General features: G+C 49.1%; 2 protein-coding genes across 2 annotated transcripts in view; both read right to left on the reverse strand.

The window, feature by feature from the left end:
* Nucleotides 1-689: 689 nt before the first annotated feature.
* KCND1 (potassium voltage-gated channel subfamily D member 1) lies at nucleotides 690-5546 on the reverse strand. The gene is made up of 6 exons (XM_007958557.2): nucleotides 4426-5546; nucleotides 2630-2792; nucleotides 2446-2529; nucleotides 2263-2361; nucleotides 1745-1995; nucleotides 690-918 (listed from the first exon to the last, which is right to left on the reverse strand). The coding sequence occupies exons 1-6, from the start codon at nucleotides 5544-5546 to the stop codon at nucleotides 690-692; spliced, it is 1947 nt and encodes a 648-aa protein (XP_007956748.1).
* A 3852-nt stretch (nucleotides 5547-9398) lies between these two features.
* The window catches only part of GRIPAP1 (GRIP1 associated protein 1), a 25392-nt gene continuing 17869 nt past the window's right edge, over nucleotides 9399-16921 (reverse strand). The window contains exons 18-26 of the mRNA XM_007958559.2: nucleotides 15429-15506; nucleotides 15230-15325; nucleotides 15067-15123; nucleotides 14863-14962; nucleotides 13104-13234; nucleotides 11822-11944; nucleotides 11599-11692; nucleotides 10574-10728; nucleotides 9399-9491 (exon numbers count right to left, since the gene is read on the reverse strand). Coding sequence (XP_007956750.1) covers nucleotides 9399-9491; nucleotides 10574-10728; nucleotides 11599-11692; nucleotides 11822-11944; nucleotides 13104-13234; nucleotides 14863-14962; nucleotides 15067-15123; nucleotides 15230-15325; nucleotides 15429-15506 — 927 coding nt within the window. The remainder of the gene's footprint in view (nucleotides 9492-10573; nucleotides 10729-11598; nucleotides 11693-11821; nucleotides 11945-13103; nucleotides 13235-14862; nucleotides 14963-15066; nucleotides 15124-15229; nucleotides 15326-15428; nucleotides 15507-16921) is intronic.

Consider the following 16921-nt stretch of genomic DNA (forward strand, 5'->3'; position numbering starts at 1 on the left):
AGGAGAAGATGATTAGTTAGAGGCAGCCCCTCTGATCGGCAGATGTAGATGCTGCAGCAAACTGGGCAGAGGCTTTGCATAATGTCATCGTAGCAGCAGCTATTGCTAGAATTTGCTGGAGGCCCGGCAGAGGACAGGGTTGCAGGGACCCATTTCCAGCAGCCAGGGAAGGGGCTGGTGGTGTTTGTGCTATCTATGTTGGGAGGGGCAGCTTGACCCCTCAGCCAAGGCTTAGGGGTGGCAGGTCACTGCTGAGGCCACAGCCCATGGAAGCCTGTGGTTGCATTCCAAGCTTCAGGGTCTGGGAGTTGTTGGACCTGAGATCAGAGGTGAGGGTTCTCTTCTCTGAAGTCCCAAACCTCCACAGCCCAGCCAGAGAGAAGAAGAAATCTTAGCTCTCCTTCTCAGGCCAGAACTCAAGTATCAGCTGGGAGCTTTTCCTAACTCTGAGGGCCTGAGAGAAGGAGCATGCAGGAGGCCAACTAGGAAAACCATCTGGGATGGAAGAAGTTTCCCATTCCCTGTCTACTTCCCCATTGAGTGGGCCATTCCATGAAACTCCACTGCATAGTTCTTGGTGGGGGGCAGAAGGGGTCCCCAGGACTGCCCCTCTCTGCTTCCCCAAAATATGGCTTTGGGAAGGAGTCCTCAAGAATTGACAGGGCCCTCTTGAAGGGCAGACCCACCCCTCATAGGGAAGAGATCTTGACAGTCTCAGGGAGAAGGCAAGGGGTACCCAGGTTGGAGTTCCTGAAGGTGCTGCTGGCCCTGCCACTGCCGCCATCAGGGGAGGATGGTTGACTTTCATCTGGGGTGTTGGCAGGAGGGGTAGGGATACTGATAATGGCTGCCACGAAGTCCCGGCTGTCGCAGTTCAGGTCAAGGCTGTCATGGGGCTTGGCATTGAGGCTTGAGCGGCTGTGGACAAGGGTGGGGAAATGGAAGGCTCTTAAAACGTCATCTTCTCTTAATACTTGCTGCAGTGCAGCAGTCATGAGATCTATTGAGTGCTACTGGGTCCCTGGCACCTTGATAGGTGCTTCCCCTGCATCCTCAATTATGGTGGTGGAGAGTGTGGGCTCTGGCGTCATTATGTTCCAGGCATTTTTCTGAGCATTTTGTATCATTTCTTATCTCACAACAACCATATGAGGTAGGAAATACTGTTATGCCCATGCAATGGATGAGAGAAAAGAAGCTGAAAGTGACTGAAATGCAGACACATTCCTGCCTTCGAGCCTTTCTTTGCACAGGCTGTTAAGCTCTTCCTCTAGATAGATCCATGGCTCACTCCCTCCCCTCCCTCAGGTCTTGGAGAAGATGTCACTTCAGTAAAGCCTTCCCTGACCACACTATTCAAACTACATCACCCCCCTGCTCTACATTCTCTATCCCTCATCTCTGATTTGTTTTTCTCCTTGGTACTTACAGATGTTTAACATATTGTATAATCTGTGTATTTGTTTGTTTATTACCTATCTCCTCTTACTAAAATATAAGTTCCAGAGAGACAGAGGTTTCTGTTCTGCTTGTTGCTATATCCCACATGCCTAAAACTATGCTTGATATACAGTAGGGGCTCACTAAGTGTTTGTTGGAAGAACAAATGAAGGACAAGGAGTTTAAGATACGAAGCCCAAGCTCCTAGCATGGAGGATTTTGGGTTCGAGCTCGACTTCTCAGACTCACTGGTGTAAGCTTTGAGCTTCTTCAGGTGTGGCCAGGAGGTGGGAAGGATACTTACCTCTGAGGGGCAGGGCTCCTCTGCAGCCCAGCCAGCGTGTCCAGCTCCTGCATGCTGCCACGGCTGACAGAGGCAGTGGAGTTGGCAAGACGGATGGCACGGCGCTTGGCCCTGCGTGGGCAGCAAGACGATAACAGACTACTGGTCCCCACTGGCTGGGAGGACATGGAGGTGCTTCGGCTGGTGCGGCCACCTAGTGAGTCAGCTCCCAGGGCCTCGCTGAAGGTCAGTTCATCTGTGAACTCATGGCACTGTGTGAGAAGAAGGGAGATAAAGTCATAGGGCACATCATGTGAGCTGATCCTACTCTCAGGCCTTTCCTCAGGCTGTACCCTCATCTCTGGAAGTCTCTTTCTTCCCTTGCCCATCCTTCAAGGCTCAGCTCTATTGTGGCTTCTTCCAGGAAGCCTTCTGTGATCTCCACAATTAGTAGTGACTCTCCTATCCTAGGGAGGAAGCTGACTTGGCAGCAGAGGGAACCCCTTCACTCTGCCATGCCTCCTGCCATTATGCCTCACCGTCGTCTTCTCTAGACAATGCAGCAAGTGGTGATGTTGCTGCTCAAATGCAGAACGGTTCCTGACACACAGGGTCTGTTCCTCTCCACTGCTGCTATCCTGGAGTGGGCAGAGCAGAGAGATAAGGTCAGTACCTTCCACCTTCCATTCCTCCCCCTCCCCCAAGTCTGGGCTTCTACCCACCTCAAGGCCCCCATTCTGCTTGTATTGCAGGAAGGCATTGGTGGTGCCACTCTTTGCCAACCGGATCCTTGCCAAGCGTACCTTCTACAGAGAGAGGAGGAGATAAAGGGTCAGGGGAGTAAATCCAAGAGTGAACTGGCTTTGGGGTGGGGACAGGAAGTGCTCAGATGGAAAATGTGGTTACCTGCTGTGCTCGGCGCTTGTCAGCGCGTTGGTTCTGGTGGTAGATGCGGCTAAAGTTGGACACAATAACGGGCACAGGCAGAGCAATAACCAAGACGCCACTGAGTGAGCAGATGGATCCGAAAATCTTGCCAGCAATGGTGCTGGGCACCATGTCTCCATAACTGGGGCAGGAGGAGGTAGGCCACAGTCAGGAAAAGTGCCCACCCACTGTGCAGTCCCGCAAGCCACCCCAGCAACACTGATTTGCTCTGTGACCCTGGTCAGTCATTCAAACTCTGACCCTCAGTTTGTTGCTCTACAAAATGTGGGGAATGATCCCTCTGGGCACCCCTGGGGGGGGGGGCTGGTCAAATGAAAAATAGGCCTGACCCTCAGCCCCTACCATCTGCTGCCCCATTTGAGCTGAGGACTGGATATCTGAGTCAGCTAGAAATCTATTAATACCAAGCATAGGGGAAAATGAGGAACTCACAGGCAGCAAATATAACCTCCTAGAGAGAGATCCTCACCACCACAAGCCTGCTGAGGCGGCTCTGAGTCTTGGGAGGAGAGCTCTGTTTGCCTGCCTCTGTCATACCTTCTCTAGCCATGACCCATTCTTATTTCCCCAGGGGAAGCCTTGAAACTGTATTCATATGAAAAAATAGGGGGGAGTCTTGAAACCGTCTCCCTTTCTCTACATGTCTCCATGAAGACTGAGCATAGCTAACCTCACCAACTTGTTTCATAGATAGAGAAACTAAGGCTCAGGAAGGTTCCATAGCTAACGTGCCCAAGATCACATAGCATATTTTTGTTCTGGCCACAGGACCAACCAGAACTCCTCTGCAGAAACATAGGCTCTGCAGTCTCCAGCCTCTAGGCCTTTGCTCAGGCTGTGGCCTCCCCCTTATTTATTTTGACTCATTCTGAGCATTCAGAACTCAAAAATCTCTCCAACTTGGATCTATGATGTGGCATCTCAGTGTCTTTAACTATGAGACAGGGGCACACAGGGTTGTTGTGAGGAATGAATAGGGTAAAAGGAGTCAAAATATCCAATTCCATTCCATTCTCAGGGCTCCATATTGGTTTATCCATCCTAAACTTCCAACCAGAATTCATTTTATCCCTTAGAAATCCCAAATCAGATTTTCTTTATTTCTATAAAGGTACTACTGAGCAAGCACATCTCTTCATTCATTCAACAAATACTGAGCACCAACTGTATATCTAATCCCAGTGAGGGAAACTCAGAGAAGGATCGGGCACGGTATCTGCCCTAGACAATGTCTTTAAGAATTCCATAAGTTTGGTGATTCCATCTGATACTTTTATCCCAATTCTGTTTCCTCTCATGGATTGAGTAAAAAATATAATGCGGAATATATCTTGCTCTGGGGACCATCAAGGAATCACAAAGCCACAGGTAGTGCCCACACAGCAGGCAATTCTAGAGGGTTGGAAGACATGAGTACTCAAAACAGAAAAAGAGAACCTTCACAACAATGGTGTCACTGAATCCTCTATAGATGATGAAGGGATCATCATTTCTCATTTTACACGGGGCAAAACTAAGGCCTGGGGTGGGGGGAAGTCAACAGAAATAGCAATCTTTGAACACAAATCTTATGACCTGGAAAATCAAGGCATTATTAGAGTTGGGAGGGATTTGGAGATTAAGTCAAATCCCTCATGTTTTACAGATAAGCAAATTGAAGCTCAAAAAGTGAGATCATTCATCTGACCTTAATTTTACAGAAAAGGTGAGTGTAACTGACCAAGGGGCAGCTCCCACATAGGGTCTGCACTCACCCAAGTGTGGTCATGGTGACAATGGTATACCAGAAGGCTGCAGGGATACTCGTAAAGTTAGTCTTGTTTGTGCCTTTCTCAGCATAAAACATGACAGTGGCGAAGATGATGATGGCCATGGTGAGGGAAAAGAGGAGAAAGCCCAGCTCAGAGGCACAGCTCTTGAGTGTGTAGCCCAGAATTCGCAGGCCCTGTGAGTGTCTGGAGAATTTGAAGATACGGAACACCCGGAACACACGCAGGGTGACAAAGGCTCCAGAGACATCCTCGTTCTTGGGCACGAAAAGCCCGATGTAATAGGGCAGGATGGCCACCACATCTATAAGGCTCATGACACTACGTAGGAAGCGACAACGGCTAGGGGCGGCAAACAGACGCAGGAGGTATTCGCCCGTGAATATGAGCACACAAGCCGTGTCCATGCAGAAAAAGGCCAGTGGGAAACGCTCGCCACAGGGCTGCTCTCTAGGAGGCCGCCGTGCAGTGCCCCGGCATGGGATGGTCTCCACCACGTTGGCAATGACCGACACAGCGATGAAAAAGCCGGTCACGTAGTAGAAAACCAAGGCTGCTGTGCTCGTGTGAGGGTTCTCAAAGGCCCGCCAGAGCCGCTGCCGCAGGGAGCTGCCCGCCGGCAGGGCTGGGCCGTCCCCAGCCTGCTCGGCCTCTTCATCCTCAGCCAGGCGTTCAGCGTTCTCCTTCTTACGGTCCCGGTATTCTTCAAGGCAGCAGTCGCCCACAAGCTCAGGTACCAGACCATAGAAGGCCAGCTCTTCGTCAAAGGCCTGTATGCACTCCTGCCGCGGACAGTGAAGTCGCCCGGTGCGGTAGAAGTTCAGCACGTGCCGGAACATGTCGGGGTCTCGATCGAAAAAGTACTCGCCAGAGTCTGCATCATAGAAGAACTCCTTCTCTGAACTGCCTAGCAGAGTGTCTGGGTAACGGTCCAGCGTGTTCTTCCAGGTCTCAAAGCGCCGCCCGCTCACGTTCACCACCAGAACCTCATCCCCTCGAGAGGCCTTCACTCCCGGTGCTGGAGGTAGGGGCTGCTGGGCCAGGGGCAGCCAACCCACGGCGGCCGCCCGGGCAAAAGGTAGCCACGTGGCCACACCTGCCGCCATCCTGCCGCTCCCCAGGCCCACGGAAGGAGACTTGGGTGTATATGTGTGTGTGTGTGTTTAGGAGAATGTGGCCCTCTCCAGGATGGTGGGGGCTTGGAGAGGGCCCAGGCCACCTGGACAAGGAAACTGGGGGTTTCTAGAGAGGCCAAGAGGAACCAGGAGGAGGAACTAGAGAGATGGGCAGGGACTTGGGGGGCATTTATGAGGAACCTGGGGAATAACTTCTGGGGTTGAAGAGGGGCTGGGGGGTCATTGAGAGGAGCTGACAAGAGGTGTCTCGAAGGGGTGAGGAAGTCCTGAAGGAGTGTCTAGAGAGACTGAAAGGATTCTAGAGGAGTCAGCATGTGCCTGAGTAATGTCTGAAGCTGTCTAGAGAGGCCAAGAATTACCTGGGGAGTTGTCCACACTCTCAAGAGTTCTGGAGGAAAAAGGGGCCAGAGACCCTTAGTGAGGTTGTAGAGAAGGTTGGGGCATCCAGACAGAACAGGGACCAGAGGTGTTTGAAGGAGGCTGAGAATTCTGGGTGAGGGAAGGGTTCTAAAGAGGTTGAGAAAGATGAGGCTTCTGTGGAAAAGTTAAGTGGGCTGGAGCTCCCAGGTAGATCTGGAAAGGGGGATGATATATCTAGAGGGGTGTCGATAGAACCAGGAGATTGTAAAGAGGCTGAGAATTGTCTTGGGAGTGCCTAGAGCTGCCAAGAATAGCCTGGGGGTGTATGCGCCACACACGTTCTGGGGAAGGGGGGAGAGGCTGGGACCCCTAGTGGGGCTGGAGAGTGGGGTATCTAGATGTGTAAATATGTGGCTGGGTTATTTTTTAAGGAGTCTGAGAGGTATCTGGGGGGTCTCTAGAGGGGCTGAGAAAGCCCCATCCACACTCTCAAGAGTTCTGGCGGACGAGGAAGAGGGGGCTGGGGGAGCCAGAAGGGCTGGTACTCAATTGGAAGGAAGTTGGGCACAGCCCCAGAGCACCAAGGGAAAAAAAAAAAAAAAAAACCAAGGGGATCTAAAAAGACTAAGAGGAAAGAGGGGATCTCCTCAAACAGGTTTGGAGAGGGGGGGTGGGATGTTGAAAGGGAATTGGGTGTGTCTCCAGGCAGGGGGACTGCTGGGCCGGAGGCTGGCGGGGGCGGGGGGGGGGCGGGAGGCCCAGGTCCCACCGGTTGGGGGCAGGTCTGGAGAAACCACACCCCGAGGGGCTGGCGGTGTGTGCTGGGCAGCAGCAATAGCAGCAGCGGCAGCAGGAGGAGGAGGAAGAGGAGCAACCACAGCCAGGCCTAGGAGAGGAGAAGGCGGCACAGACAGGGGTAGGGGGCTGGGTCCCTGGACGGAGGCTCTGGAAGGACAAGGCCCAGTGGGACCTCAGTGGGACCTCTGGGGACTGTCCCAGGATGGGCTAGGGCGTGGGGGCTGGACCAGGGAAGGACAAGGAGAGCGCTATTGGTGGCCCCCTCCCCCTACCAATGGGGTTGTCCTCACCTGTGTCCCCACTGCAGCAGCGGCAACAGCGGTTGGGGCTAGGGGTACCAAGCACCGGAGCTCCCAGCCCCCTCTGCAGAGCTGCCAGAGTTGTCCTTCTCCTCTGGCTCTCTCCCTGCCCCTCCGAGCTTGCCGGGAGATGGAGAGGCAGGGGAGGGGCCTTGTGGTGCTCAGAGCCCCCTCCCCTAGGACAGCCTGAGAGGGACCCTGGGGAGACTCCGCCTCCTACAAAGCTGGTTGGGCCTCAGTCGCGTCATCTGGAAAATGGGGGTGGCAGGGAGTTTTGCCAGTTCTCCCCACCTCCTTCCTGGACTCCCCCCTCTTCCTGCCCAAGTCCTACCCCCTCTGCCCCAAGGGGCCCCCACCTCCACCCGCCTGAATCAGCAGCACTTAGCAATTCCGATCGATGGGGAGGCGTCTGTTAATGGCCCCAGAGCGGAGTGCCACGGGGAATGATGCAGCGCTGTGTCCCCTCCCTGCCCCCCAGGCAGTAAAAGGGCTGGAATAGCCGGAGATTGGGGTAGTTTAGGGGCGTTTCTCTAGGTGGCCAAGCCTCCAAAGCTGCTACCTGACGGGTGTGGGTTACAGCTGTAGGACTGGAACACAAGTCTTCCAGTCTTTGGATATGAAGTGAGGTGCAGATGGGGAAATCCACCCCCATACCAGGTTGTCCCAGGCTGGGCCCACTCCTAGGGGCAGTCTCCACATCCAGCGGCCTCAAATCACACCTCCTTCCCTAGAGGGCTCTGTTCCTGGGTAATGGGAGTATTGGGGCCTTGGGCAGGCCTGGGTGGGTTCAAACCCATTTTACCACTAACTTGCCGTCCTTGAGTCCTTGAACTGACTTGCATTGTTTCTTCAGTTGTCAGATGAAGTTATGCGACTCAATAGTGTTGAGTATTAGATGAAATGTGAAAGGAGATGACACAAGGCTCGGCACACAGAGGGTGCCTAATCTTTAGTAATTAAAGGTGTGTGGCAAGGCCAATTTTAGCCATTCAATTGATTTACCCATCAGCGTAATCCTCCATTTGTTCACTCACCATACTCTTGATTTGTTCATTTCTCCATCCTTATACTCACCCCTACTCATTATCTCTCCTACATAACCAATTACTCTACCCATTCCTTCATCCACTTTTGTCCATTTAGCCATAAATGGACACATGGATAGATGGGAGGATGGATAGATGGTTGAATGGACTGATAAGTAAATGGACACGCACTCATCCATTTGCATATCCACTCCATTCATCTAACCCTTCACTAGCACATCCGTGTATCCATCCTTCACCCATCTACTCAACCCATGCATCTATCTGTCCACTTATTCATCCATATCTCCACCTATCATATATTCACCCACCTTTTCCTCTTCTCATTCATTAGCTTATCTATCCATCTACTCACCCATCCATATACTTCCCTATCCATCTCTCCATTTACTTCCAACCTGTCCATAAATTCATCTGCCTTCCTAATTCATCCATTTTACTTATGTACCTAAACATCCATCTGTCCATTTACATCCCTACCTATCCTTTACCTATCTACCTACCAGTCCATCTATCCATTTATTCATCCAACCACCTATCTATCCATCTGCCCATTTATTCTCAAATCTATCCATCATCAGTCCATGTAACCTCCCACTTATCAGTCCATGCAACCACTTATCCATCCTTCCATCTGTCCATGTATCCACACCCACACTCCCATACACATCCACCCATGTATCTGCAGATATTTCTGTTCCATTCAATTTGAGGAGCTGGTTAATAGTAGTTCGAAACAGGCTGGGTGAGGGAATGGGAATGAAAGTAAAGTTGTCATCTGAGACCATCCTCCCCATTCCAATTGAATGACCCTTCCACCCCACTCTACCCCTAGGCATATCCCTCCTTGTTGGAAAGAACGAGACCAGAGAGTCAGTGGGTGGGCCCATCTGGCCAGATGGTATTTTGGCTGCACAGCCTTTACACACACACACACACACGTTGCTAAAATGCTGAACATGGACCACATCCCCACCCAACATCCCCAATCCCAAATGCAGAGTAGCCAGGCTTCCAGACATAAATTAAAAAAAGAAAAAGAAAAAAAAAATTGGTTTGTGGGAGGGAGAGCTCATGCAGAGATGAAGGCAAAGGCCTCTGGGAGCCAGGGCCAAGAAGAAATCCCTGCCCCTCCCCTCAGAATCCCTATTCCCCAGGGGCCTCTGCCCTAAGACAAGCCATGAGGCCTATAACCGCTTTAATGTCCAGTTTCTCAACCTATTCATTTCTGGCTCAGGCCTCCATTTTCGCACCATAGCCCAAGGGAATGAAGTCTTGGGAAGTCGAGAGAGGAGAGAGTGAGTGTAGCCTGTAGGTCTTTAGCTGGCCTCTCCCGGCTCTAGGTCTGGATCAGGGGACCCCACACACTCCTTGCTGAGCCGTACAATTTCCTGGGACAGAACCTCCATATCCTAAGAAACAAATGAGCCATCAGGGGCCAGAGAAGGGGTAGGGGTAGCTCCTTCACCAATCCTGGGATATCATCTGTGATTTCCTTCTCATCTCATTAAATCAATGCCCAGAGATGGCTGGCCTGGGATAGAAAGGTACTTAGAGCAGTTCATAAAGCCCCCAGCAGTAAGCTGGGCTCAGAAAAGGCATTTCTGGGGAGTTTTTGCTTAGGGGGCATTGAGTTTATGTAAATGGTGGTGGAGTGATTTGGAGAAGGATAGCAAGAATGGCTGCAGAACTTGAAGAATGTAATCAATGTCACTGAATTGTATGTGTAAAAATTGTTGAGGTGATGTATGTTTTGTATATATTTTCACCATGATAAAATAAAATAGAAAGAAAGAAGAGGTATGTCTGGATGTGGGGATCCTCTGGAGCTATGGCTACAGGAGTAGATCATCTGTTGCAGCATTGTGCTGCTGAAGGATATAAACCCCCCTCCTCATGACCTTCTCTTCTACTAAACAGTGGGCTTGCTTCTCAAAGGCAGGGACTGGGTCTGACTTCTTTCAGATATCCCCACCCCCCAGAGAATGAGGAAATATTTGATTGGCAGGATGGGCAAGTAGATGTGTAGGAAGGTGCATGGGGGGAGGACTTTTGGTAGGCAAATGAGGAGGATAGATGGCAGCAGGCAGATCATGGGGTGGGATGGGTAAAAACAAAGGTAAGGCAAGGGATGACTGATGACCAGATAAGAAAGAGAGGTATATCAGGAAATGTGTGTAAAGACACAGGGTATATGGCAAGATGTGTAGGTGGGTAGACTGGTAAATAGTAGGGTGGGCAGATGGACAGATGGTTGAATGTGTGTATGAATGGGTAGATGGAAGGACAGAGGGAAGAGTGAAAGACTAAACTGATGTGTTAAGTAGATAGGAGGATGGGAAGATGAGAGGACAAAGGAGAAGTCAGTGAGTGGGTAGGGGGATGGAAGGAAAGACAGGTGGGTGGGTAGATGGATGGGGGTACTTGAAGATGAAAGTGGCTGTGTAAGTGGGCAGGCAGGTAGCTGGATGGACAGTGGGTAGGCCACACTTGCCTTGTGCAAGTGCATGTTCTTGGTGAGCTGCTCCTCCAGCATGTTCTGCAGCTTCTTGTTCATCTCCCGAAGGTTCTCATCGCCTGGCTTCACTAGGTCTCTTAGGACGCTGCCCAGTCCGCTGCGGTCTGTGTGGCCTGCTGCCACAGACACATCTGCAAGGGCCCAGGCTGAGAACCACCCCCTCGGCAAAGCCAGAGCAGAGATAGACAGAGACAGGAGAAAAGAGGAAAACAAAGAGCAGGGGAGAAAGTGGGAAGAAGCCATGTTATGTAGGTGGAGGGTTTGATATGTGAAACCTGGCTCTGTCCATTACTAGCTATGTGACCCTGAGCCTCTGTGAAATAGGGTTAATAACTAACTCATGGAGCTGGAACAATGTGCATGACAACATGTGAAGCACAGAACAAACTGTAAATGTTCAGTACGTGTCAGTCAGTTGGTATTATTCTGATTAATAAGGAAAAAATAGAGAGAGAAGAGGAAGGTTTGAAAGAAAAGAGTGTAAGAAACAAACCCAAGGGGAAGGAAAGATGGAAAAAGTAGGAAAGGGAGAGAGAGAGAAAGAGAGGAAGAGGGGGATAAAGGGAGGAAGAGGAAGAGATAAGGACCCCAAAAAGGATACAGATATAGAGGGTGAAATTTTAGAGAGATGGAATATAGAGAGGGAGTAGGGACAGGGAGGTAAGATGAAGAAGGGACACAAGAAGAAACATAGGGAGAAGAGAGAAGAGGAAGATGAGATACAGGGAGAAGGAGAAAGAAGGACATAGAGATTGCAAAGTGAGAGGGAGGGAAAGATGACAGAGACAGAGAGGAGGGAGGTGCCAAGATAAAGAGAGAACAGAGAGAAAGACACACAGATGCAGGCTGTTCCCTACTCTCCCCCTCCACCAGTATAGCTTTGTCAGTTAACTTTGTTGAGTTCCAAGAGGCCAGGAGAGAAGCTGTAGCACTGAACAGTAAAGAAGGGAGGCAGATGAGTGGGCTGGGCTAGGGGTGAGGGCTAGGGAGGGGGCACTGACCAATCCGGCTGTCCATGACATAGGTTTCAATGATGGCACTCTTCCGGCAGAGGTCCTCCGCCATGGAGGCACTGCTCACCTCCAGGTGCTTCACCTGCAGGATGGCCAAGTCTACCTCAGACCCTTCAACTGCACAGGTACACATATGGGGAGGGGCCCAGCAGACCTTTATCCACCCCTCAAGGGCACTCCACATGAGGACAAGCAGGCAGACAGACAGCACCTTCTCCTCCAGCATCCATTTCTCCTGCTGTGTCTCTGCTAGCCGCTGAAAGAGCTCAGCCACTTCCTCATCAGATAGCTCTGCTGGTCGAGGGGGCTGGGCCTGAGGGCTGCTAGATAAAGACTGCAGAAAAGAGAAGAGGTCAGTCAGGCTCAGCCCCACCTACCTCAGAGAGGAGTGATGGGCTGAGAACAAGAACCAGACTAGGGGTGGAGTAAGGAGAGGATGGGGCTGTAGGCAGTTCGTGATACCCTCAGAGACTTTATTTCCCCCTTTGGCTAAAGGGGGAGAGGCAGTAAGTACCATATTATAGCAGTGTTGAGTGGATGAAGGGAAATCCTGTAGCAAATGAGATCTAAGTTCCAGTTAACAGGAAAACTAGGGGAAAAAGGAACAAGCTAAATGACACCACAAAGAAGCAAGCAGCAAAGTCCAAATGGTGGAACTTTCTATAGGTCAACTGGCCTGGTGTCTTCAACAGGTTGATGTCATGAGAAAAAGGAATTACACTAGATTAAAGAGAGACTTGAGGGACAAAAAACCACCACTTAACAATAAGTGCTCTGAAATTGAATGCTGGTTTTCATAAAACTAACTACAAAGAACATTTTGGGGCCGAGAAGAGAAATTTGATGAAGGTCAAAGTATTAGATGAGATGAAAATTTACCAAATTGAGATGGTAGAAATTAGCTGAATAAAAGCAAGTTACAAATGATCTCAATTATGTTAAATAAAAAGTATATGTATGTACATATATACATAAACAAATACATACAGATGTAGATCTGAGATCTGGAAGGGGATAAACTAAAGATTTATACCAGTGACCCCTGGATGGTAAAAATGTGATTTTAAAAAATATTTTTAAAAAATCTTTGCTCATATATATTTTTTTTTTAATTTTCTACAATGCACACATACTATGTGTGGAATAATAAAATGTTATTGCCAAATAAAAGTGGTTGGCAAGATAGATGACAATAAATAATAAGTTGGAAAAAGGGATCTCATAGATGGATGGTGTACCAATTATGAGCCATATACTTTATGGCATCAGAAAAGGTGAATTAGCCCACAGAGGATGAAACAGAGAGTCAGAAAGAATGATTTGCCCATCTCTCATAAGCAATCTGTATCCAAGTTGCCGAGTTTGGGAAGAACTTGACAAGACAATGTATGTGCTGGGCCCAGAGTAGGAGATGATTTCAGGAATGGATGAAAGGACAATCCCAGAATTTGGGTAGGAAAACCCGGGGCTGTAGGCTCTTCCTTGCCTCTTACCCTAGCTGGAATGGCTGAGCTCTCCTTCTCCCGCAAGATTTCACGGTAGCTAAAGGAAGACACACTACTGCTGTCCCCTGTCTGTGTCCGGCTTGGTGAGTTCATCTCTGAGAGAACCAGCTCTTCAAGGCCTAGGCAGTGAGGAAACAGACACCTGAGCCTCAAGCCCCCAGGATTTTAGGGCAGTGATAGGCAGGAAGAGGCAGAAATAGATTTGACAGAGATGGAAAGAGGCAGAGATACTCAGGCATGGGAAAAGGCAGAGGCAGACAATATGACAAAGAAAGAGAGACAGAAACAGAAAAAGCAACTGCCTCCCTAGGCAAACACACACAACAGAAGAGAAACAAAGTTGAAGAGACGGGGTGAAAGACAGAAATGTGACTTCACACAGGCATAAAGTGGCATACCTACTAAGAGCGAGGGTACAGAGAAAAGAAAACAGACAGCTGGAGAGGGCAGAGATGCACACCCACATGCAAACAGCAAAACCCAGAAAGACAAAGAAGATAGAGCAGATGACAGAGACAGAGATGCTGGAGAAAGATAAAAGTCAGAGACAGGGAGAAAAAAGATGAAGATGGACTCTCACAACCACTTACCTAAATCTGAATTTAATCTAATAGACAAGAAGAGTGTATGGTACACAATTCTAATCTGTTTGGTGATTCTTACATTAATCTGTTACAAAACAAAAAAAAATAAATTCTCCTTTATAAAGAGAGATTACTTCAGGAGACTGAGTACCTTGGAGAGAAATTGATGTGATGATACATCCATTTTGCCATGTCACTTAAAAGCACAGAGCTTATGCTGCTGCTCTTGTGGCTGGTTCTGGGTGTCAGGGAGGGAACTGAGAACACACCCCAAGGGGCCTCTAGCAAAGGTGGGTGGTTGAGTGGGATTCCATGGGTGCCCTGAATGGAGGGACAAAGGGGCAAGTTTTCCCAGATCTATGACATAGGAGATACACCTGAGTCATTACTTTATTTTATTTATTCATTTATATGTATTTATAGGCCATTCTCTTCTAAATAATAATAATAAAAAAGGACTAAAGCAACTAAAGTTTTTTGTGCATTTTCTGCTTTAAGTGGTAAAAGAAACATAGATTGAATTAACTGCATGATTAAAACACCAGTGTTGCTGCCTGCTTGTAAGTCTGTCTTCTTAGCTAAACTGGGACCTCGTAGAAGCCAGGGATCCTGGGGATTTACTACCAGGGGCGCTGGACTTGAGCGAGGGGGCTCAGTCCATATTAGAGAATGAGAGAATAGATACTACTGATTTGGAAACACCAAGTAAGGTGTGAGAGTATGTGTGAAGGGGTAGTGGGAAGACAGAGACAGAGACAAAAGATAGAGAACGAAAGAGAGAAAAAACAGAAAGAGATAAAGAGACAGGGAGAAGAAAAAGAAAGGGAAGAAAAAAGGAGAAAATGAGAGAAAGAAGCCAATATAGAAGAAAACCTGGAAATAGACAAGATGAAGCAGCAGAGGAAGAGAGAGACAGAAACAAAGGGACAAGCACAAAACCCAGAGACAAAGACAAAAAGCAAACAGATAATGCAGACAGAGATAGAAAGAGGAGAGAGATAGATACAGGGAAAGGGTAAAAGACAGGCTGAGTTCAAGAGGACCAGAAGACACAGAAGAGAAAGAAGTAGGGGTGAAGTGAGGTACAGGAAGGACTTGTCCTTCAGGTCCAGGTTCAGTCTCCTCTGTGCCTCCATCTCCCCACGTCTGTTGTGGATCCTCACCTGAGCGGCTCTTGCTGTTGGTGAGGATATCCTGCAGCCGCTCCTGCAGCTTATCTGCCCGTTTCCGCTCCAGGTGCAGCTGCCGCTTGAGGTCCTTTAGCTGTGGGGGACCAGGGAGAGAGGTGGGGAAATGAGGCCCAGTGGGCCCATAGGTAGGAGCCACAGGTTAGGAGAGGGTTTTGCTTGGGCACCTCCCCATCTTACTGCAGCACTGCCCTTCTTCTCCAGAATTCTCTGTCCATCCACTGTGTCCTTTACTTCCTGTGGGATAGAAAGCCTGGCTGGCAGGTACCTAATGGTGGCATGCAGTCAGCTCCCTTGCTGCCCCCTTACTACATGCTGAGGTGGCTGTGGTGGGACCATTGACCTGTTTCAGGCTGCTGATGGTTTTCAGGTGGCTGTCTCGCTCCTCCTGGGCCTGCTGGAGCTGATCCTTCACACCTTGTAGTTCCTCCTCCTTGCCCTGCAAAGCAGAGGGCAGGAAAAGACTCAGCTTAGGAAACCCTAGCCTCCAGACTAGGGCCTGCTACTCTCCAGAGAAAAAAACACCATCATGCTACAGGTACCTTCAGCTCAGTAGTGTGCTGCTCCCGACACTGCTTGAGGACTTCCTCTTGTTCCTGTTGTTGCTGCTGCAGAGATTCCTGCAAGATAAGCCCTAGGTCTGGCCACAGCCCCCACAAGACAATACTCCCAGTTAGGGATATGATGTAGGGGTTCTGCAGTGGGGACCCATAGGTACGAAGAAAAGAAACTCCTGCATGAAACAATGCATGCACTTAGGCTGTATACAAAAGTGTCATGTTGAAGCCTGCTCCATTCATATTACAGACCTAAATTTATGTTTACATTTTGTTTCATTTAACAACAGTACTTACTATATTTCAAAATGTTCTAAGGGTTTTACTTATATTAACTCATTTTGTACCTTAACCCAAAACTCACTGCCATTGAGTCAATTGCAACTGACTCATAATGACCCTATAAGACAGAGTAGAACTGTCTACAGAATTTCTAAGGCTATAATCTTTATAGAACGCTACTACTACATCTTTCTTCTGCAGAGCAGCTGGTGGATTTAAACTGCTGACCTTTCGGTTAGCAGCCAAGCGCTGCACCACCAGAGCTCCTCATACCAAAACCAACCAAAAAAAACCAAACTTACAGTAGGTACTTGCAAAAAGGACATGGGGATGGCTTCTTCTGACCTCTAAATTCACAAGAGGGAAAGAGAACCAAGATGAATATCAACAGCCCAAGGCTGGTTCCTATGAGGCAGAGGTCAGACATGATGCCACCTTCCAACCCTCTTTGCCGTTGACATCAGAAGTGGTAGTCATTGCAGTGGTTCCAGATTCATGGAATCATGGAACTTTGTAAGAGAAAGAAAGAAGGGGCATGGGAAGTGAAACTTTTGATTCTTTCAAACCAAACCAAACCCACTGCCATCGAGTTAGGTTTCCAAGGCTACTTCTTTATGGAAGTAGATTGACCTGTCTTCCTTCTGTGGAATGGCTGGTGGGTTTGAACTGCCAACCTATTGGTTAGCAGTCAAATGCCTTAGGCACTGCGCCACCACAGCTCCTTTTTTGATTCTTAGATGGTTACTTTGGTGGTTGTTACCTGTAATGGCTAAAAGGAATATAAGACATACTATGCTGTAGCAAAGGGGAGAAAAGCCATATCTGGAGTAGTCTGGAGCAAGAGACAAGGAGCTCTGGTGGTGTAGTGGTTAAGGCATTTGGCTGCTAACTGAAAGGTCAGTAGTTCAAACCCACCAGCAGCTTCATGAACAAAGATGAGACAGTCTGCTTCCATATAAAGATTTGTAGCCTTGGAAACCTAATGGGGGGTTGCTATGAGTCTGAATCGACTCGATGGCAGTGAGCTTGTTTTTTGGTTTGTAGCAAGAGCCAGATCAATTAAAGGAGATGACTGATAGGCACTACGCTAGCAGAACTCCTACTGGTCTGATTTGTTGTTGTTGTTGTTGTTATGTGCCGTGGAGTCGGCCCCGACTCATAGCGACCCCTCCTTGGGTTTCCGAGGCAGTATCAAC

This window comes from Orycteropus afer, unplaced genomic scaffold (assembly GCF_000298275.1).
Source record: "Orycteropus afer afer isolate SDZICR_OR568_19922 unplaced genomic scaffold, OryAfe1.0 scaffold01011, whole genome shotgun sequence".
Classification (NCBI taxonomy): Eukaryota; Metazoa; Chordata; class Mammalia; order Tubulidentata; family Orycteropodidae; genus Orycteropus; species Orycteropus afer.